This window comes from Temnothorax americanus, unplaced genomic scaffold (genome assembly GCF_048541705.1).
Source record: "Temnothorax americanus isolate GAGA-0224 unplaced genomic scaffold, ASM4854170v1 Scaffold33, whole genome shotgun sequence".
Lineage (NCBI taxonomy): Eukaryota > Metazoa > Arthropoda > Insecta > Hymenoptera > Formicidae > Temnothorax > Temnothorax americanus.
In genome coordinates, this window is record NW_027509475.1 from 2,131,722 (window position 1) to 2,155,797 (window position 24,076).

Consider the following 24,076-nt stretch of genomic DNA (forward strand, 5'->3'; position numbering starts at 1 on the left):
GTTATCGCGCACAAGTTGTTCTTTAGGCCATGCTAGCAACTCGCAAAATTACGAACATTTCAATCCGTTGTCACCGCTCGCTCGTACATTTATTCGAGAATTTTCAACGATATTCATTGACCGGCAATATTACGTTGCGCGAAACACGAGCGTATATAAAGCTGGTTCTCCCGTAATTAAAATCTGTCGTTCGAACGATTGATCAGTGTTCGATATAATGCGACGTTTCATGGAAGTATTTTTATATAGAAATAATAAATGCAAAGATAGCTCGATCGTTAATTGCTAGATGTTTCGTACGGAATTAACGTGACGTTCGTGCAATGTCGAAGGCATTGAGAAGAAGGTATGAATCGCGGTCGAGTATGTTTTAAAATTGCATCCAGGAGATTATCACGACTGGTTTTATATTCCGTTCTCCTCAGACTCTACCGTTCATTCCTAGAAGTCTGATGAGTTTGCCTACGCGTAAGCCTGTTTTGTGATATATAAAACAGCGATGCGTCTCGACGCGATGCGCACCTATAAGATTCACGTCCTCATAATGGCAATTTAGCACGTATGCGTGATTCGCCGAAAAATTGAGAAGATTGCCGATTTTTTAATTATTTATTACTTTTTGCTGGTCTATGATGATGTATCGATTTATTATGTTCCGCTCTTACGATCGATGACAATAATGGTGAGGTAAAGGGTCTCTAATAATATTTAAATAGCTAATTAAAGTAAAAGGCCAATTTTCGAGCAATAATAAAGATGTTAAAAAATAAATTAAAACAAATTGTTTATATTAAAAATTTGAAAGTTTATGCTTTGAGCCATACTTGATCTTCTTCCGAACAACGAAAATAAAACAACAAGAAAAAATTCACATAAAGATAGAAATAAGTTATACAATTTATTGTTAAAAGGAAAACCGAAATGGGGTTAACATTTAAAGCGATGGAACACAGTAAAAAAATTGTTAAATTCAACGTACATTTCACATGTCCCAAACATTAAATTTAACATTAAATTTAACATTTTTTAAATTATTTTAACATTTTTTAACTGTTCAAAAATTTGATTAAATTATTGTATAAAATTCACAGTATTTATATAATAGAAATTCAATATTTTACGTTTGCAGTCTTCTTGAAATATCAAACGAAATTCCATGTTAATCTCACGATTATAAATATAAAATGTGTTATTTTAACATTTGATTCACTTAAATATGAATTCAACACAAATAAATCAGATGACAATAAAAATTAGTTAAATTTACACTTAAATATGTTACATTTTTAACACAAAAATTTTAACGAGATTATTTTTTAACAAAACATTATTATGTTAATCTTATGATTAAGTATAAAATGAATTCTTTTAACGTTTGATTTACTTAAATTTGAGTTTAACACAAATAAATGAGATAACATAATCAAAATTAGTTAAATTAACACATAAGTATGTTACATTTTTAACACAAAATTTTTTACTGTGAATAAATAATCAAAAAGACGAGGTTAAAGTCGAACATAATATTTAAATAGTATCCGCGATGATAGCAAATTCCTAGCGTCTTCTCTCTGTCGAAAGAAACACGACTAAATTCAAGTATAAAAAATAGACTTGGCCTGAATTCGCTATTAAATAATTAGTGTGGTGAAAGAATTACAAGATACAGGCACGCCACTACACGTACATTCGTAGAGTCGAATACATTTAATCGCCAGAGATTGTGCAGCGTGTTCCGAAAGCAGGTAAACGACTCACGTTCTGGAATGTCATTCGAGACGATCTTAAAACGTCAATCATAGCAGGCAACGGTTCTCAGTCTATACGCTCCTTCAGGAACACGATGATGCGCGTCGATGACTGCCATCGGCAAATACAACAGTATATCAAAATGGTCCGAGTCATAGAAAAGGATAGAGCGCAAGTGCGGCCAATCCCTGACTCGCTTTTCAACCAATATTACAGTGTTGAAACAAAAAAAAATTACTTTTGTACATCAAAACGCGAATAGTCATTTTCTGTAGTTTTTTAGACGTTGAATACGATTCTGTTTATCAAATTGCTCTATCACGTCACAATTTTGAGAAATTTGCAGTTCAAGTTGCAAAAAAGGACTATTTCCCGTACTTTGTCATATTATAACTAAGAGGTGTGTGACGTGCTAAAGAAATTTTATCGCAATCAAAATTATATAATTATGAATTGTGTTCATAAGTTTTTTATTACATACAGTATATGTAACAAGTTACTTATAGACACAATTCGTAATTATGTATTATTCCTTCGAATAAAGTTATTGTAAGAAAACTGTATGCAAATACCTCTGTTCAGCCCTCAAAAGGAATTTTTTGTGTTCGCTATGGTTAATAAGATATCGGCTAAATATGGATTGCAGAAGAGCTGTGAATTAGATCATTGATGACTTACCAAATAGCTTTCAATTATGTTTATTTAAACTTATTAAGAGTTTTTTAACTTGAGAGTTTTTATTTAAACTTAAGAGTTTCGCTGAATACGAATCCAAAATGTCAAAATTGACAAAATCTAAATAAAAGATAAAAATTAAATCATATTTAAATTACAGCAAATAATTCCTTATATTATAGGAATTTTTCACACATTATACTTAATACAAATTTGATATTTAAATTTATATCGAATTTTTTCATATTCAGCGACCTAAAGAACTTAAGTTTAAATAAACATAATTGAAATTCGCTATTCAATTGTATATACCCCCTATTATACTTGGTACACTCTATTTGGTAAATCGTCAATAATCTAATATCTAATTTATAGCTTTTCTACAATAGACCCTATATTTAACCATGAATATGTCATTAATCATAGCGGACATAAATAAATTCCTTTTGAGCACTGAAAGCCCTAACACCATGCTTAATTTTGATTGCAATAAAATTTCTCCAACGTCACATACCTTGTCACATTACAATATGACAAAATACGTGAAGATAGCTCTTTTTTACAACTTTAAATGTAAATTTTTTAAAATTGTGACGTGATAGAGCAGTTTGGTAAGGTAAAAATTACAGGAAATGACTAGTCTCGTTCTGGGTTTTTTTTTTTTTTTTTTTTTTACAGTGTAATAGACATGAGGGTATTCTTAAATATTGTACTATCAATACTTTTTGATTTTTAAAATAATATACATTTATTAAGCTTGTATGTACAGTGAGAAATATTTCCTAACTTGTCCAATATTGCGAAGAATTCCTAATGTTGGATCCATTTTCCCGAAGTATGCATATTCCGAGGACGTTTTATGCCGCAGTTCCGAAATTCACATATGGCATGGTCGTACGAGAGTTAATTTACTACGCTGTTCTTTTTCGAAGATTGTTTTCCTACGTTGTTATCGCTATACGTGTGCAGGTTGACATAAGCTGATACTATTCAAATTATCTTTTCACTACGGTCAAAAATATGTAGAGAATGACGATAAATCAGTTGAAGTCGATTTAAATAGTTTCATGTAGATAGTAGCTAGTAAACATGTTTCGCGTACAGATATAGAAAAAGCATCATCTCTCAAGCTTGTTTTCTTTTTTCTTAGAAAGATCCCGTCTGGTCAAAAGTCGATCTAATTCGGTGGTATGCTCCTTTGAGATAGTACGTGCTATCGAATAAGGAAATAAGAAGAGCGAAAAGAAGCAGTCGGAAGAAAAAAGAAAGAACGAAAGAGAGAGAGAGAGAGAGAGGGGAGGGGACAAAATCGTAGGCTGCATACCTCGCCACAAAAAGGCAGGCCACTCCGTCGTGAGAACAACAGAACCGATGGCATTCCTGCGATGAGATGCGATGTGATGCGATGCGATGCGCAAAATATCTCGGTCCTCGGTCTCCCTCGGCTTGCACCGCGTCGGCGTCGTCTCCCTTTTCTCCGTTCCCGTACCCTCTTTCACCGTCGAATCGAGTCGAAAACACTTTCGTGCATTTTCCACACCGTCTACTCGGTATGGTAGCCGTCTTTAACCCAGCGTATATATCGAAGTTGCAGAAAGGCAAATCGAGTGGCAATAAGTTACCCGTTATATATTTACCTCTTTTACTAGTTTCTATTGAAATAAAGTGAAACAAGGGAAGCGTGCGCCAGTGAACATTGATCGCTAGATTAAAATAAACAAGCAACCTGCATAATTATATTCATTATACATATGTATTCGTATGTCTGTGCTTGATGCGTTACACCGCCGGAAGACGAGCATATTTTTCCCCGAACATTTCCTGTAATCTTTATTATTAATTGACATATAATAAATAAAATTCTGTATAATTTGCTTTTTTATTTTTCGTTCGTGTTTTTATTTCGTTTACTTTACACTTTGTGCAACCGAGAAGAATTAACGTCCGAACAAATCCTATGCGCAACTAGTGAATCGTATTAACAACCCCTTCCTTTTGTATTATCCGGAATATCGGAACTGAATTAAATATTAGTAATCAAGGGTGCGAGAACATATGATTCAGCGAGGATTATGCAGTTAAGAATTATCTGAATCTGTGGGTCGATACTGTATCAGTTTTGTCTGTGCTTTTGATAAATTTGTCTTAGGACGGTATTCATTTCACAACCCGTTTCTTGTTGAATAAGAATTTCTTATTTATACATTGATGCATGCAGATACTTGCGCATGGGTATAAATAAGCAATCTTTATTCCTTAAGGAACGGCTATGAGCTATGAATATCGTTCCCTAATATGCTCGACTTAATGGAAGGTGCGTTATGATGACGGCGAAGGGAAGAAGCTATCGAGATCGTACGCGGAAGAGAGAGCGAAGGAAGGAGGATGGTCTAGGGTACTCTAAGGGAGGCCCGGAATCGCGGAGGGACGATGAAGGTTGATGTAATTAAGGCATGTCAGCTCGAATATTAAGTGACGTGCCTCTTTACGGTGAACGGAGACGGAAGTCGTTTGGTGACATTATTTAACGATATCCGTTCGCTCGAAAGACTAACGGGCCGACGATTTCGTGTAAATACGACGGCAAGATAATATCGCGACGAATTTTATCTGTAACGAGAACGTATGAACTAATCGGGTTTACGTCACGCGCCAAAAGCCAATACAGCGGTAGATATTTAATTGCTTCAAAATGCATCGACACGACGGACTTTGGATGTTAAGTTAACTCGTCAGCCGTGTTAACATAGGGAGCTTTCCAGCAAGCGACACAAGCATTGTTCTATCTTTCTTTTTTGGTAATCAGTAACAAAGATAAAACGATACTTGTGTCGCTTGCTGGAAAGCTCCCATAGTTTATAAGCTGCGAGAGTCTGGGCGCGGAATATCTCGGGATATCTCGGGATGCCCTCGCAAACCAAAAGGCGGGACCGCAAAATTATCGTAGGCGTGGTGAGGGTACCGTCGCGCTCCCGCCACGATGTTAACGTCGGGACGCGGTAAAGGGGGGATCGGGATCGGGATGCCGTAGCTCGTAGAAATTTCAATCTCGATGCAAAGATGCCCTGGAGGCGAGCGTGTGCACCGCGACCGGCTGGGATGAGAAAAGAGAAGTGCGGCCTCTGTCTAGACGGCGACTTCCGGCATCCAAAGTTACGGGGGGGGGGAGGGGAGTCCCGTTGACCTCCGGCGCGCGTTGCACCTGGTACTACGGAATACTTCGTATACTTCGTCGGAAGCTTTTGTTTGCACCGGCGCCGGCGTAAAGACACTGCGCCACCGTGCGCGTCGATAAATTTACGATGCGTCTTACGACGCGACTACTGATGCGATCGTATGCAAAGATATTGATGAGTTTGATAAATTTATCGTCGTTCTTGCGTCGCCATCGAGGCTCATCGAGATTCAAACGACACCGGGAGGTAAAGCACGAAACGTCGCTATTTTTAGAGCATCGGGCTATCCTGTGAACGTATTTCGCGCGGAAGACGGCCACGAGATTCGCTGTGCTCGGTCGCACAATAGCGCAGCACACGATACGACAGGGGGGGCTCTATGTAGCTGGTTCGAGTGGCGCCAAGCCGATGGCTTCCGGCTTTTGATGAAACTTAACGAGCCGCAAGCACGAGAAAATGACGAGCGTTACGTAGCTTATTTGCTTATTTATATGGCTACCGCTATCCGACATATTTTTACTCGCATTATTTTTGCTACATTGATTAATTAATACCTTGTACCTAAACGTTATAAGATTCATGGACAGTATCATTAAAGAAGGATTTTTATTTCATTAATTAATGGACGTTTTATTATTAAGTACAGAGTTGCAGTTGCTCGTGCAAGATATTTCGTTGTAAAAGTGGCGCAGGTTGTCGGTTGTCGGTCTACTTTTTTTTTAAGACAATATGATACCACAATTGAAACCTTGGCCGAATTATCGATCGTACAACAACGTATCTATGTATAAAGGTCTAAGAGTGGCATATAGGTCTGTTTCATCTTCCGCATGGACCGATTGCTTTTATCTTTTATCGTTCGAATAATTACGAAATTTCCAAACGAATTTGTAACCGATATACACCATCAATTTTTATATGTCCGCTTGCCCGCGGGTCGCGGGCGCGCGCGGAATGTATGAAATATGCTCCAATATATTTTCACGCGATATTCTTTGTTGGCCACCGCGTTGCTCATTCCTTCAGCCATATCGAGCCAGCCATAACTACATGGTCGCTTGCTCCTTTCATGCCGCGCGTCATCTCTGTAGCCGGTTTAATCGAGGACTTTTGCAACTAAAGTGTCGATCGCGCAGAACGAGCTTACGCGGTGGAAAGAAATCTGCGAGATAACTGACGAGTAAAAATATTCGCGATTATTTTATTTAATTGTTTTTTTATTTGTTATTTTACTGTTTTATTTTTTTATATTTTATTTATTTTATTTATTTGTCTGTTGAGATTGCAGCGCGATGTGAATATCTTTCCAATTTAATTCGTTAATTTAATCTTCGCTTTATTCAGCGGCGGGAGTAATTTTATATTTTATAGTAATATGCAAAAAGAGACGTTACAAGAGATGTCGGGGTATTGTACGATAAATATAAAAATATGCAGAAGAGAGAGAGAGAGAGAGAGAGAGAGAGAGAGAGAGAGAGAGAGAGAGAGAGAGAGAGAGAGAGCGAGAGAAATAAGAGATAAAAGACTATGGTAATAATAAAAAGAGAGACGTTATAGCAATACAATAAAATAGAAATCGCACAGTAATAATCGCGATGAGAGTTAAATCATAATTAAGCTAAATGTTGAAAATAAGCGACAAGGAGATCTTTTTAACACTTCGAATAAAGTTCCGTTTCTATATTAATTCTTCATAAGAAGATTCGAGTAAACCGTACCATCAGGTCTTTCGGACGTTTTACTTATCGATCGATTCTCGTTGTGTCCAATTTTATATATTGTACCGGTCATCAGTAGCGTAGCATTTAATTTTTTGCGACGGGTATCCCCGTCGACTCGCTTGGTTCAGATAGCCGGTTCAACTCTGATGCTTATAATACAACAACCACATTCCACGACGATTTCACGTTGACGTTTGTAATCTCTTCGGCTCGTCGCTTCGGGATACTCTCACTCCCTGCACTTTACTATTGTTAATCCATATGCGATTTTCCCCGATCCGATATACCTATACCGTAGAGGGATTATCGATTAAAGGGAAATGTCGCGCTCGATGGGACGCGCACCTTGCTATTTCGTTTACAAGTTCGAATTATGCAAATGTAAATTATGCAAATTATTTATTATGGAAATGACAACGAAAGAACTGGGATCAGGGAGAAGGGCGGACTCGCGACGATAGTCTGAAATTTTCTCTTTAGAGACGGAGAATGCCGTTTCGTCAAGTGTCGGCTAACATTCTCCGCGGTATTGCATCAGAGTAGCGTACTTGGCTGCGAGGTGAACACATTCGCCGGGATCGGAGGATCTCGTTATGTCTGGGACGGCCTTTATCGAGAATACAAAGTAGCGATCATTCAAGACGGAATTGCCGGCGCGTCGCGACTATATCGTCGAGTACGGGGCCAGGGTGGGGCCGGGCAGGCCAGGCCGGATTGAGGAATGCCACGGGGTAGCATCGCACGTATGTGTCAGTGCGCACGCAGGAGCCGGACACATTGGTACGCATTCGATCTATGTATAGGGCATCCAAGTGCTTCGGCCTTTGGACGAATGGCTAAGCAACCTTGGGGAGAGTGTTTGGAATGTGCCGGCCGTTGCAACTTCTTAAGTAGGCTACAGAAGCGATGAATCCCCCGACCGTCCCTTCGTAACGCCCGTTACCTGCGTACCGGGTGCAACCTCGCGCGACACACGTGTTGCCACCTTGCAATTTTGTCGCGGCTCTCTCTCTCTCTCTCTCTCTCTCTCTCTCTCTCTCTCTCTCTCTCTCTCTCTCTCTCTCTCTCTCTCGCGCCCCTCCCCTCTCGCTACCGCGTACACTTCCTACCGCTGCGAAATACGATCAATGGCGTTTCACGGAAGGAGCGTTTCGCTGATTCTTGACTTTGTTAAAAAGCGGAACCCGGATGTCAAGCAAAAAAAATGTACAATCGGGTGCACATTAATCGCGCCCGGTGCGCTTGCGTTCAACGGTCAAATTTCTCTGTAATATTCCCGAGGCGTATCTTTTTTGCTTACATAATTAATCGCGCTGGTTCAACGCTCGCTTCATGCTCGCGAAAAACGAGAAGAATCGAAACGCGCGTCCGCGAAATATATCCGTGAACGCCGAGCACGCGCCAGCATCTTAACGCCCCCGATCGTATACGGTAACGTCGCTCGTCGTCTACACTGTCACTCTGTCTATCTATATTTGCGTATTTATTATTACGTATTAACCGCTACTATTTGCAACAAGTGTACGCCAACCTGAGATAATAATTATTTGTAATTAGTAATTGATTGCACGATGACAAGGCGGCTAAAACTGGAAGGGAGATAATGCACGCGCTAAAGATATCGTGCAAAATTTAAACACACGTGGCGTCCGCGCTTAATTATCTCTTCAGCTTTTCCTTATCGTAATTTTGAAAGGTCTTCACGAACAGTTTTTTTCTCCTTACCTTTCTTTTTTTCCTTGCCTCGGCTTCGGTCGCTTAATACAACGCCCGTATCTTCACGAACCCATTGTTGTTTCGCTTTGATCCACCGCACCGCTTACGCGTCGTACGCACGCAAATGGCAAATAGTATGCTCGCCGTTGCCGTATACGCATCGTGCAATTTGTTATGAATGAAACCTTGGCATCTCCTATACGACGTCGCTTCGCCTCGTCTCGCTTCGTTTCGCTTCGTCGCCATTGACACCCGCTGGTTTCAGCAGCTTTGACGCGGCGCGGTCGAGACGTTACGCCTTCTTGTATGATGTTACACGAGTTGATTATGCGACTCGTATAATCAATTTACTGTACTCCGCAACTGTCTATACCGTCGTAAACTCTCCGTTGAATATTTATGAAAATTATAAGTTGTCCGATCTGTTATTACGGAGGGCTTTTTGAGGTTCTTATTCAGAAGAAAGCGCAAAGTAGTCACGCGATATCGAGACTAAAATAATCTTGTAAAAAATTCCGATTTTTCTTTGTTCGGGATTATAATTCAAAAAGAGCGTAAGATTGTATAATTGCGCGAATAAAATTATTACCAGAATGGTAAACAAAATAAATAAATGTTTTTTTTTTTCGATGGTTTGTCAATTAAAGTGTCCTTCCAATATGTTTCTTTGAAGCTCACCGACGAGTGACAGTAAACAAATGTCTGGTGATAATATTGCCAGTGCACCTGTCGACAAACGTTTTTATTGCAATTGAACATGCGCGTTGATCATGCGTTTTGGCAACGACTTGACTAGTAGTTTCGACAAGACGTGGTCTTTTGCGATGTATACGTCAGGGCTAGACGACTCGTAGAGAGATAATTTAAAGGACAGTAACGCCGTCAATTATCCTCGAGTACAAAATAATTTATGACTTTGGACCCGCTTATTGCGCGTTAATGCTGAAAGTCATTGCTGATAACGCTTATTATTCTTCACTATTTCTCGGATAGTAAAACATATACAACATATATTTCTGCGAACAAACTCTGGCAGCAGCGTCACGTGATTTTTACGTCAGTTTTCGGTCAATCGTTACATCAATCATCCTTTTATAATCACGTAATAACGACAGAACTAATTGTAAGTTACAGACCGATGACAAAATTTCAAGACGTTCCAAAGACGTGACTTCTTTGGCCTTTCAATGACGTTATAATGACGTTTTAACCCTCCATCTGTATTACTTTTTTTTTTTACACCGTTGGTTGGAGTGTATACGTGAGTCTGTCACGTTCGACGCTATTTTTCCTTACCTCAAAGTATTTAGAAAAATCTGAAAAAATTTACAAAATATCTGTCTACATTATAGTTGACGATTTTATAGTAGTTTTGACCATCATCGTTTATTTAATATTTTCTGGCAAGTTTTTTACAATTACAAGCAGATATCATTTTGGCTCGAATGCCGTAAACCCACGTATACAGACGAAAGGTTAATAATGTATAGAGGATTGTGAAAATTAAAATTATATACAAAATTGTAACCAATTATGAAACGAGATTTGTTATAAAATGTACATATATTTTGTTTTGTGTTTATTCAATGATTATAAGAAAATAAAGATACCGTTAATTAAAAAAGTGTGCAAATTAGAAACTTGCACATTGCTTCCTCATCATTACAGATCGCTATTATTTGGTCGCGTTCAGCAGACCAAGCCGCTCAGTAGCAATCGAACGTGATTGGCTTTTACTTTTAGAACCAACCAATCAAGGCAGAGCGTTGATAAGACGAACTCAACAGTTGTGTCTGCTGAACGCGCCCATTGCTCCTATTTTATTTCGCTCACAAAGCTCCTCTTATAAGGAAGCTTGTATTTTATTTGATGCATAATTATTAGTATTTATTAGTTTGGCTTCCTCATAGAGGAAGCTTTATGAACGAAATAAAATAGGAGCAATGGTAGCGATCTGTAATGATGAGGAAGCAATGTGCAAGTTTCTAAGTTGCATGGCACACTTTTTAATTTTAATTTAACCTTTTTATGAATTGATAGAGGGTCATCAGCTTAGTAGCACAAGTGCGGTTTTACAATCGACGCAATGTCAAATCGATGTTGACTTTGGGAGTTCAGGCTATATACGTGCATATATGGACTTCGCATATGAACTTTTGATCGCGTATAAAGCTGGATCTAATTAACCAATTTTAAAGAATTAAAGAATTCTTTAAGATTTGGTTCATTAGACCTAGCTTTATACGTGATCAAAGATCCATACACGAGGTTTACGAAAACAAAGCTTCCTCTATGAGGAAGCAATAAGATTACTTTAATGTTATACGTCAATCCAAAAGTGTGGCACACTTTATTATAAAAATAGACTTTACGATACACCTAATACTAGTTGTGCGATTCCGTCATTTATATATCGTTCTTGTACCACCATTTGTCATATTTTAAATGACAAGAAATGGATCTCATTAGATGCCATCTGTCAGATGATCGACATTTGCATATTCTTTTAATTTGAAAATGACCTATTTGAAACGTATTATAAACATTTTTAAATTGATGTTATTACGTTATAATATTTACGTATCTTAAAGGTCAGTTAGTTAGAGTGCATGACGTCTAGGGCCGGTAATTACTACTTATCAACGTGAAAATCACGTGACGTTGCTGTCTGGAAACTATAATGACAGCTACATTAGGAAAGTACTCTCGCGTTTCTTTTCTCGTGCAAATCATATTGCTAAGCAATCATGGAGAAGAGACGTTTATCGCGAGATCATTTTGCGCAGGAGGGCTTAGAGAACTCGCGCGTCGCAGGTACGCGCGGTTTATCCCTCTATGATGAAATCGTCCCGCTAAAGCGATCCTGACAACAATACAGCTCCGCGCGAATAATGGTGGCGGGAACGCGTCTTTTTCTGTTTATTTCGACGGCAGCTGGCGGCGCGGCGAGTATTTTTAGCGTTTCTCGTTGAAATCGAGCACGTCGACTCGACAACATTCCGTTACGCCCGTTGCGATTAGCGAAACCGAGGAAGCGAGCCGCGGTTTAATGCACCGGTTTGACTGCCGCGCGTTGACGCAGCCGCGTGCCAGACGTGACTTGGCACTGGAGAACACATTCGCGATCGCAAAAATCACACCTTACTGATTTCTCAGTTTTGATTTTTACACGGATTAACGCGAATGCAATTTCCATCGGCTAATCTACGATTTCATTTGATACCGCGATGTAATTACAAAGAACCTCGTTCATTTTATTAAGGAGTTTTGGACCATGAACGCACTTGACTTCTATATGCATTTGTAGAGGAGGTTGATACAAATAATAATAACATAGTCACAAGTTTCAAAAACGTGAGAAAAGATATTTCCTCGGGCGTGAATTCGCATATTACCATATATAGGTATACGATATTAGCTAATTGGCACTTTACACTATTTAACTTAAATATTATAATATCACTAACTTTCTCAAATTTAGGTTTTTTTTTTAATTCAAAAAGTACTAAAAATTGGCTTAGATTCTCTACATTAATTATGGATACCGCTTAATAAAAAAAATTTATGTTAAAACCGAATTCAGAAAAAATTATGTTACATTATGTTATATTAGAGGGGAATATGTAGTAATATGGAACCCCTTCAATATATCAAGAACACTTACAATTAGCTGTACTTTAAAGGTGACAGTTATATAGAACTTGTTTATTAGGTTGCCCTCTAGAGTTCTAGAGGATAAGAGTGCTAGATTTATTAATTCTTTAATGGCGGTAGATTAATTAACCTATTTCTCTTTTGTTGATTTTCAACCCTATGAAAAGTATATATGTAAAACTTTGTTTAGGTATTTGTACCTGTTTATGATTAACAGGTAATTTTTAGAGCCAGACGCTGTATATTAATATGATATGATCTAACATTTCCACGTGGTGTTTAAGAATATTTAGTCCTTTTGCTGTAGCCGCTATTATTTTTCAAGATGGCAGTGTTTCTATTGTGGACCTCCAAGGTGCTGGGTCAATGTCTGTGGATTTATTGCAGTCTCTGAACTCACAATGAGTGTGCAGAAGCAGAGAAAAAAGAATACGTGTGATTTTTGCCGATAGACGAAAGAAAATAAATTTTCTCTTTCAATAATTTTTTCATTATATTATTTTTTTTATAAAACAATATATTTTTTATTATGTATTTTTTTCGCAATTTTTTTAATGGATTATTTTTTTGAAAGGCATTCAACGTTTTGTGAATTTTTTAAATTTTTAACACAAAAAATAGTGGTGTTTATATTACCAGCACGTTATAACTTATGACTCACTTCATCTTGAAATTTCTTAAAGTTGCTCAAGACTTGCAGACAAATGACTTTGACGCACGATGGACACGAATTCTTTAATTTTGCAGTTTCGCGGTTACAATTAGCAAGCTGTCAGTGACAGCTCGCACAGCAGTTATTGACCCAGATCATTACAGTTAACATAGTATAGAATCTCTGTTGCGTTATTAATCTGTTCCGTCACGGTGTGGTTTCCTCTGTTGCAGTGTGCCAAAGTATAGACATAAGAAATAGCGTGAGTCAATTCTCAAAACTGGAGGGATGCCGGGTGGTCGAGGGCTTCGTACAAATTCTCTTGATCGATCGAGCGGAGCAATCGGCCTACGCCAATCTCAGCTTCCCCGATCTGGTCGAGATCACTGGATACCTTCTTTTATACAGGTACAATTATTTGCAACTATATCAAGTATAGCTTCAAGAGGGTATTCTGGTTTGAAAGGTCATAAAAAGAAAATATTTTTCAGGAATTTTTGTAGAGAAAGGGAAAAAACGAATAACGTTTAACTTTGCATGTTTTTTAAGCCTTATTTTAAGAATATGTTTTTATTTTCTAAATAACAAAAACGCTCTTCTTTTTTATGGTATATCCTGGTCACTAGGAGCTCGCAAAAGAAACGTGTATGGACGGTGTTATGCTCTAAACGTGTATGCTCTAGGTATCTGAAACGTAAAAACTAAAATTTTTCTTATTTAAGAGAAGTGTGGATATCGTCTGAACTAGAAATAAACATATTATACGTTTATTAGTTTTTTCTTTTAATAAAATACTAATAAAAATTTTGAGGAAAAACTATACTATGTATTTTAAAGAGGTCGCCATTTTGTCCAGAATGGAAATATTGGTTTAGTTCTAGTTCAGACGATAGAGACACACTTCTCTTGAATAAAAAAATTTTGGGTTTTTGCGTTTCAGATACCTACACAGTAAAAAGTTTAATGTCAATGAAAGTCCACTTTAAATTTTGTGTTAAAATAACTCATTCGTCGTATTATTTTTTACATTTAGAAATGTAATATCGACATTTTTTAGTCGATATAACATTTCTAAATGTAAAAAATAACACGACGAATGAGTTATTTTAACACAAAATTTAGAGTGGACTTTCATTGACATTAAATTTTTTACAGCGTAGAAAAGCTAGAATCATTTACACCGTGTGTCTATATACATGTTTCTCTTGCGAGTTTCTAATGACCAAGATATAACATAAAAGAGAAGAGCGTTTTTGTTAGAAAATAAAAATATATCCTTAAAATATAAAACTAAAAGAACCTGCAAAGTTTAACGTTATTCATTTTTTTTTTGTTTCTTTAGAAAAAATTCCTGAAAAATACCTTCTTTTTATGACTTTTTAAACCAGAATACCTTCTTAAAGAGTTCTTTCATTAGCGGTGTCTATATTTGTGACGGTTATCCGCATACTTTAGCCTCGCATTTATTCGTTCGTGTTTCCAGGGTAAGCGGACTTAGGACCGTCGGCCATCTGTTTCCAAATCTGACGGTTATCCGCGGTCACTCTCTCTTTATCAATCACGCCCTCGTGGCATTCGAGATGATGCATCTTCAGGAAATCGGTCTCCACTCTCTGACCGACATTCTACGTGGATCCGTGCGATTCGAGAAGAACCCGACGCTCTGCTACGTCGACACCATCGACTGGGACGTCATCGCCAAAACTGGCAAGGGAGAGCACTTCATAAAGGTGAGTATCTTCGCTTTACTCTTTTTTTTTTTATCTTGGCGCAACATTTAAAAATAGGAACGACAGGTTAAAGTCATTCAGAGAGCAATTTGCATCGACATCAAAATAATATGGTCGTTTATCGATAGTCGTCCCGATGTTTTCGAAAAGATTGCGCGAACTTCTATAGTCACAAATATTTGGGTCAAATGGGAGCATTAACTCGTCACGCTTCGCGGCGTCTTTCCTATCAATGAATTGTTAAGAGAGACAAGAAATCTAAAGCGGAAGCTTTTGGAAATTACTTCATTCACTTTACAATGAATGCGTGTTGTGCCGTAATGCACCGTGTAGAAACTCGTATAACGAAGCCGTGAGAAGTGACGGCGTAGCGGTGACACGATGCTTTACTATAAATACGATGTATGCCTTCTGAAGCAATCAAATCACTTTGGCATCGTGTAAGTAAAGCCATGCTATGATGACTACGTATCTACAATCGTATCTACAATAATATACGAATAATAATATACGATTATGTGATAAATATCAATGATGATAGAACTATTTGTGCGTAAATTTCTCTTTTTACTCGAATGATCAATCAACATTCGCTTTTTGCTTCATATAGGGGAGACCAGAGCACTATAAGCCACAAAAATTCAAACTCTGAAAAGTACTTTTAAATATAAAATTTTTTGTCTCGTTTTTTTTTAATAATTAAAACACTATGTATATTTTAAATTTTATTTGGTGTATTTGGCAAATATTGATTTAGTTTTAGAGAAAAAATTTTAAACACATTTTTTGAGAAATAACCCAAGGTGCCCCGTACTCGGGGGCACACACAAACAAAAAATAGGTTTATTTATTCAAGAAATAACGAAAAGTTACAAAAGTTGAAAATAAATTTTATTTTATACGTTTTCATATGACACTGTTCAGGATTGGGCAGGACAAACAAAGATATCAGAACCCACTACTAATTTTTTTTTCTTTTTTTTTATTAACTTGAGACATATGTTTTCTTCAATCAAAAATAACATATGTATATCATTAACCTATTTATCTATCATCAACCTTGGTGGTGTGTGTGACCCAGGGTGCCGCAGCATTGGGTGTCCCATATGGTGCCTCGAATGCACTTAATATAGAAAACGGTAAAACGTAATAAAAAAAAAAATAAATGATACATGATTATCTGTAGTGTAGTAAAATGACAAAGAATGCTAGAAAGTTACACCTAATTTTTAGTACGTGTATATTTTACTACAAAAACAATATTAAAACATTTCTAAATGGTTAAAAAGTTACTTACGCATCACGAAAACTATGTATGTCACGTGCGTTTCGAGAGACTACGGACTTTGATAACTGTCACCTAGATACGAAGTATGGGCAACGAAATAACTGTCACATGATATCAGTTGGATCAACCTAAACATTCTGGATTACCCTAAACAGTCAATGACCCATGCTACCCCGTGGCTCATGGTGCCCCGGTCTCTCCTACTCGTATAAGTAGTATCGAATATCTCGTGAAAAGCGCATCGTTGCGAGAAACGGCAACGGTATTGATCATCGAATACGAATACGAATACGTCGAAAAATACATTGCCTTTCGCAATGTGTTTTTCGACCTTCGTATCGGCTCAATGTAGTATATAGTTTTGTTTTTTTTCTTACTTTCTTATACGATAGTTCCGCACGCTAGCGAAAGAATTTCCTACGTCCTGCTAAAAAAATTTAACGCGCCTATTTCTCCTTCTCCAAGTATATACAGATTTTGTTTCGTTGACTCGCATGGCATTCGAAAAGATAAGATACGTAAATATAGATTAAGATCACTTATACGAAGAGATAATGGCAATAAGGTGACCGGATTAGATTCCGACAATACATATATATATATATATACCTATGTTAAAGGTGTCGAATTAGAAATGCTAATGAAGTAATTTCATTACTTCAACGTGCTGGCATGCTTCTCGCGTTGATTTAAATAGCGGCAAGCATTTTTGTTTTTATAAATTATCACGTTTGAAAACTCACGATAGCATAAAAAAAATGTTGAGGTCGTTGGAAATAAATGTTACAAAAAGACAAAATTTCGAGAGAAATTGCAAGAGAAATTACATGAAAAAACGCAAATTAATAGAATTGTGTTACAATGCATTCTCATTTTATTTATAGGACAACAAGCCAACGAATGGTTGTCCGGTATGCGACAAAAAATGCCCGGCAAAGCAGACGAAACCTGATCAGACTCTGTGCTGGAATCGACAACACTGCCAACAAAGTAAGCTATTACGACGATCGATTATATTCGCGATTATACTATATATATATATAGAGACCTTTCGCTGAGTCCTGAGCTGGATTCCCGTAAAATTGTCACGAGCGACGAGTTAAACGGTTTTTGAATTTTTTTATTGATTTTATTTAAAAGACTTTGTTCAACTGCTTATTCCACATCGTGGAAATTTTACAGTTATTATTATTATTATTATTATTATTATTATTTATTTATTTAATTACTGCCTTGCCGCTTCTGATAAACTTTCGTGTAATACAACGTTTCATACAATGTTATACTTTGACTTTTTCAACTAATACCTCTAAACTTGTCTACTCACTTCGCATTACTTTACCTTTAGCCTACATTTTTACATTTTAACAATTATACATTTACATTTATTTCTGTGCATATTTGCTTTAATTATATAAATTAACTCAAATATAAAAAAATACCAATTTCAGACTCCCCTCTCTAAAACTCAAAACTCCAGCCTAAAATCTACTCTTTATTCTTTCTTAACCGTGTCTGTGAGGTTGGCATATCATTTTCCAGCAGACCAAAAATAAAAGGAAGTTCTTGTCGCATGCAGTCAAGTTCGATAGTTCCTGATACTTTTTAGTAATAGTTCTGGCGATTTTACCCAAAAAACAATCGATCGAAAAAATGGTCTGCTAACTTCCCGTAGCAGATCAAAAATAAAAGAGTTCTTCTCGCATACAGTCGAGTACTGTAGTTTCTAATACTTTTTAGTGATGGTTCTGGTAATTTTGCCAAAAAAAATCCATTGAAAAAATTATCTGCTAGTTTTCCATAGCATAGGGCCGATATCACAGTCTCCGATTAACGTGATCCTCCGATTAAACTCACTCTGCATCTCTTTCTAACTGTCCCCCTAGAAAGAGACGAAGAGTGAGCTGTATGTTGCGCACAATGTTGTATGATTTTTTAATAAATTTATATCGCTCGAGCGCCGCGTACTGAGAGAATAGAGTGATATTCTGTGCAAAATGTTGGAGTTCCGGCTTATCTAAAATATTTTTCGAATAGTTCTGAACATATTTATGCATTTTCTAAAAAGTTTTCTGCACTAACAATATATAAATTTTTAATAAATTTATATCGTTCGAGCGCCGCGTTATATGCTTCAGTGGTCGAATTGGTACGACACCTTCACGGAATGAAGAAAGTTCCAGGTTCGAACCCTGGCTGAGGTAATATTTATCGCAATGATTTCTTTACAGTTATTTAGATGCATATAGCATTAAAAATTAAACCGAATCGATTTAATTAAGGGATGTAAGGGGGGAGGATTTTACTACTCCAACCGGAGCTTTGTTTCAAGTCTGACAAATCTATTCGGCACGCAGTCAAAGGTTGGGAAATATGTAAAATAAAAATATAAATAAAACTTTCGCGCATCATTTACCACGCTGGATCTTAGTTAGCCCAGTTTATTTATACGGATTTTCAATTGGAACCTATACTTCGAATTTTTAGAAAATGCTTCAGTATGTTCAGAACTATTCGAAAAATGTTTTATATAAATCGGAACTCTGAGATTTCGTCGGCATCTCACTCTATGCTATGGAAAACTAGCAGATAATTTTTTCAATGGGTTTTTTTGGCAAAATTACCAAAACTATCACTAAAAAGTATCAGGAAATATAAAACTCAACTGTATGCGAGAAGAACTCATTTTTATTTTTGATCTGCTAGAAAATGATCTGCTACGGGAAGTTAGCAGATCATTTTTTCGATCAACTATTTTTTAGGTAAAATCACCAGAACTATTACTAAAAAGTATCAGGAACTATAGAACTTGACTGTATGCGACAAGAACTCCCTTTTTTTTTTTGATCTGCTGGAAAATGATATGCCAACTTCACCGACATTTCTTAGCCTCTCTTAATTGTTCTGTCACTTGTACGTACAGACTCTTCTGCTTCTCTTCTATTAATTTTCTTATTATTTCTCTTTTTTATATCCTAGAATCCTCGGCCTCAGCTTTTGCCTCTTCTTCCTTCTTTGCTTTTTTCTTCACTATTCTTTTTATAGCTTCCAGTCCTTGCTCCTTGTCTCCCAGACTCTCATCAGTTTATATACCTTATCTCTTTAAGTGTCGTATATAAATATATCCGATTAAAATGCCACCACACAAACACAATGATTTTATCGCTCGCAAGTTATTATTTACTGAATTGACGGAGAGAAACGCGGTGAGCGGTTTTAAGCGGTTTGACACCTCCTTTTAACGTAACGATTGTCTTCTTACAGTATGCGATCAGAAGTGCGAGAATAGAGCTTGCGACGATACAGGAGAATGTTGTCATCCGTTCTGCCTGGGTGGATGCACGGGACCGACGGCCAGTGATTGCATTGTTTGCAAAAACGTAGTAGTGAACGAGGAGTGCAAAGACCGTTGCCCGGCGGGCAAATTCGAGTTCATGAATCGGCGTTGCATTGAGGGGCAGGAATGTCGTCAGATGCTGAAGCCGCGCGAGGCGTCGGATAATGTGAAACTGCGCCCATACAGGCCGTTCGACACTAGATGCGTGATGGAGTGCCCGATGGGTTATATGGAGGGCGAGGAGCATGGCAATCCGACCTGCAAAGAGTGCGTAGGTCGATCGTGTCGGAAGGAATGCCCTGGGGCGAACGTGGACAACATTGCTTCGGCACAAAAATTACGCGGGTGTACGCACATCGCAGGTAGCCTCGAGATACAGATACGCGGTGGCAAGAACATCGTAAAGGAACTCGAGGACAGTCTAAGCACGATCGAGGAGATAGACGGCTATTTGAAGATTGTCCGCAGCTTCCCGCTGATATCTCTAAACTTTCTGAAGAATCTGCGCGTGATACGCGGTAACCAACTCGAGAACAACAAGTACAGTCTCGCCGTGCTCGATAATCAGAATCTTCAGGAGCTCTGGGATTGGAACACGCATCCAAACATCACTATCATGTCCCAGAAAGGTCCCGCTAAGCTCTTCTTTCATTTCAACCCGAAATTGTGTCTGCACGAGATCGAAAAGTTGCAGGAGAAGGCCAAGTTGGAAGAATTCGCTGATCACGATGTGGCATCCAGCAGCAACGGAGACAAGGTCGCTTGTAACGTCACCGAGCTAAAGACTAAGGTCACCAAGAAATCATCCAGGGGAGCTATTATCGAGTGGAATGCCTTTACGCATCACGATACCAGGTCCCTTTTGGGTTACGTTGTTTACTTCATCGAAGCACCTAATCAGAACATAACAATGTATGATGGCCGCGATGCTTGCGGCGGTGATGGCTGGCGGGTGGAGGACGTTTCCGCTGAGAGCACGACGCCGCAGTCCCACAACGGCACGGAATCACAAGAGCCTGTCTATCACACTCACATACTGACTCTGCTGAAGCCATATACTCAGTATGCTTATTACGTTAAGACTTACACCATAGCCACGGAAAAGTCAGGCGCGCAGAGTAAAGTCAAGTACTTTACGACGCTGCCGGATGCGCCTAGTTCGCCCAGAGCCTTATCGACTTGGAGTAATTCTAGCAACGAACTGGTGATATCCTGGTTTCCGCCGCTACACAAAAATGGAAATTTAACACATTATCGAATTGTCGGTCGATGGGAGCCCGATGATCCGAATTTCATCGACCAGAGGAATTACTGCGATGAACGTAATTCAAATCACTTTATTTTTTCAATATAGTAATATAATATATGAAGAAAATTCTTCTTTCATATAAGTATTAGTTACGTTGTTCAATAAAAAATGACATTTTCGAGCACAAAAACGAGGATAACGTTCCCCGTAGTTTTTTGATAGAGTAATTTTGTAAAATAAATTCGTCTTTAGCGCCCAAAAAACTACACGAAACGATTTTTTTGTTGAACAATGATTTCACGATTGTTACAATTAATATAAGTGCGTTAAACTTTTTGATTGCGTAATATATTTTTGTGGAAAATAAAGTTAATTAATTAATTATTAATAAATTGTTACTACTTTCAGCTATGCCGTTACCTGAAGCAAAAGCACCAGAGGAAGTCATAGCGGAGGAAGAAAAGAAGCATACCGAACTAGAGAAGGAGTTTGCAAAATCCGATTCGTGCGTCTGTACAGATCGTGAAATGGATCAGTCGATGCGTGAGAAAGAAGTTTCCAGTTCGATCGCCTTCGAGAACGCGTTACATAATCAGGTTTATGTAAAACGAATGTCTAACGCGCGTAGAAGGCGCCACACTAGTGAAATGTTAGTCGCGGCGGATCTAGCCAAAGAGTCTGCATACGAACAGGTAAAATTTCAGATTCGCTGAAATCAATAACGTTTATTAGCTATGAACAAACAAATATAAAAATGAAGAAATAAATTGCGTACTGGACTTTATTTACGTATGTACTTTATTTATTTATTTATTTATATTTACAAGAGTAACATTTTAAAGACCATTATTCCTGTATTTTATATCATGCGTAAATTGATTAAGAGATTAACTTCGATAGAAATAATGGTAAAAATATCAGTACGAAATGAGTCAATAATAACATTTGATGGACCGCGTTTAATTACGCATGTATTTTACATTGTTTAAAATTGAATATGATTCTCGATATTTTATGTTCAGGATAGAGAAAGCACTAACAATAAAGTGGAGAATGGTACAGTCACTATATTCGAACGATTAATACCCAGCACGAATCTTACTTTCGTCATGAGAAATCTCCGGCACTTTGCTGCGTACAATATTGAGGTTCAAGCTTGCCGGGAACGAATTGAGAATGATACGAATGATAAGAATAAGAATTGCTCGACGAAAAGTATGAAAACGTACCGTACGTTAGCGATGGAGAGCGCAGACAATATTCCACCGGACACCTTTAAATTGAAGTATTCTGGCGAGAATAACAGTCTCACTATTACATTATCTTGGGATGAACCACCTCAACCCAATGGCCTAATAGTCACGTATCAGATCGAGTATAAAAGAGTTGATATTAAAAATGTGAGTAATATACTTTTTAGTTTCTATTTATCAAGCAAGATTACTGCAAACAAGTATGTTTTCGATGAGAAAACGGGAAGAATTTGATGAAAAAATATTTAAAAAAAAAAAAAAAAAAAAGGATTTTTTGGGGAGAAAAAAGAATTTTTAATTCATAGTTTATCTTGTATATATTGTTGTAATATATAAGCTTTTTCTACATTGTACAGATAAAAGCAACGGTGGTATGCATTACAAGACGCGATTTTGCCAATATGGGCAACTCGTATGTCTTGAAGGAACTTTCTACTGGAAATTATTCCGTAAAAGTACGAGCTACGAGCTTAGCTGGAAATGGCGCATATACCGAAGTAAAATATTTTTATATACCGGAATATGGCACGTTCAGTACATTTTGGATTTTCTTCTGGTCGATATTGGGCTTTATCATAATATTCAGTTTTTTGACAATATTGTACATATTTAAAAAAAGATCAATGCGAAATGTGCCCAGTATGAGGCTTATCGCGACAGTGAATCCAGAATATGTGAGCACGAGTTACGTACCGGACGAGTGGGAGGTGTCCAGAAAGAACATTCAATTATTACGAGAATTAGGGAATGGTTCTTTTGGCATGGTATACGAAGGATTGGCCAAGGATGTCGTAAAAGGCAAACCGGAAGTGCGGTGCGCCGTGAAAACTGTAAATGAAAACGCAACCGACCGTGAACGGATAGAGTTCCTTAACGAAGCGTCCGTCATGAAGTAAGAGAAATTAATTACTTCCTCTCTAGTAATATTATATCTTTCTATCTGAATTCTAACTTATTATAATTTTCTCGTTGAAGGGCCTTTGACACTCATCACGTTGTCAGACTACTGGGCGTAGTGTCACAAGGTCAACCCACATTGGTAGTTATGGAACTGATGGTGAATGGCGATTTGAAGACGTATTTGAGAAGTCATCGACCGGACGTATGCGAGAACTCCAAATATCCTCCGACATTGAGAGATATCTTGCAAATGGCAGTCGAAATTGCGGACGGCATGTCTTATCTCTCCGCGAAGAAATTTGTTCACAGAGATTTGGCTGCTCGCAATTGTATGGTAGCCGAAGATCTTACTGTAAAGATCGGCGACTTTGGCATGACAAGAGACATATATGAAACTGATTACTATCGAAAAGGCTCCAAGGGGCTGCTACCAGTCAGATGGATGGCACCAGAAAGTTTGAAAGACGGTGTGTTTACCAGTTTTTCTGACGTTTGGAGTTACGGAGTTGTTCTATGGGAAATGGTAACGCTAGCTTCACAACCATATCAAGGCTTGTCAAATGATCAGGTGAATACAAATTCTGCAACAAAATCGCCTTCGGTTATTACGTTATACGTTTCTCTAAATTGTTGTATGTTTTTTAGGTATTGCGTTATGTAATTGAAGGAGGAGTTATGGAACGACCGGAAAATTGTCCCGACTCACTGTATAATTTAATGAGACGTACCTGGAATCATAGAGCCACGAGAAGACCTACCTTTATAGACATCGAGACGCTGTTAGTGCAAGAAGTTAGTATAGAAGATTTTGAGAATGTTAGCTTTTATCATAGCCCGGAAGGAATCGAAGCTCGAAATCAAAATAATTCGCATTCACCACAAAATGACCAGTAAGTATATAATCTTATATCAATTAATATAATAATTTGCACATTTGAATGATTAAATGTGTGTAATTTTATAATTTAATTTAAAC

General features: G+C 37.6%; 1 protein-coding gene across 2 annotated transcripts in view; it reads left to right on the plus strand.

Annotated features, from left to right (window-relative positions):
* Inr-2 (insulin-like receptor-like) overlaps positions 1–24,076 on the plus strand; it is a 55,171-nt gene that overhangs the window by 22,458 nt on the left and 8,637 nt on the right. For both annotated transcript variants that reach the window (XM_077413595.1, XM_077413596.1), the window contains exons 3-11: positions 13,577–13,751; positions 14,827–15,073; positions 17,246–17,351; positions 19,626–21,020; positions 21,356–21,639; positions 21,970–22,347; positions 22,557–23,092; positions 23,176–23,668; positions 23,746–23,990. In XM_077413595.1, coding sequence (XP_077269721.1) covers positions 13,577–13,751; positions 14,827–15,073; positions 17,246–17,351; positions 19,626–21,020; positions 21,356–21,639; positions 21,970–22,347; positions 22,557–23,092; positions 23,176–23,668; positions 23,746–23,990 — 3,859 coding nt within the window. The remainder of the gene's footprint in view (positions 1–13,576; positions 13,752–14,826; positions 15,074–17,245; positions 17,352–19,625; positions 21,021–21,355; positions 21,640–21,969; positions 22,348–22,556; positions 23,093–23,175; positions 23,669–23,745; positions 23,991–24,076) is intronic.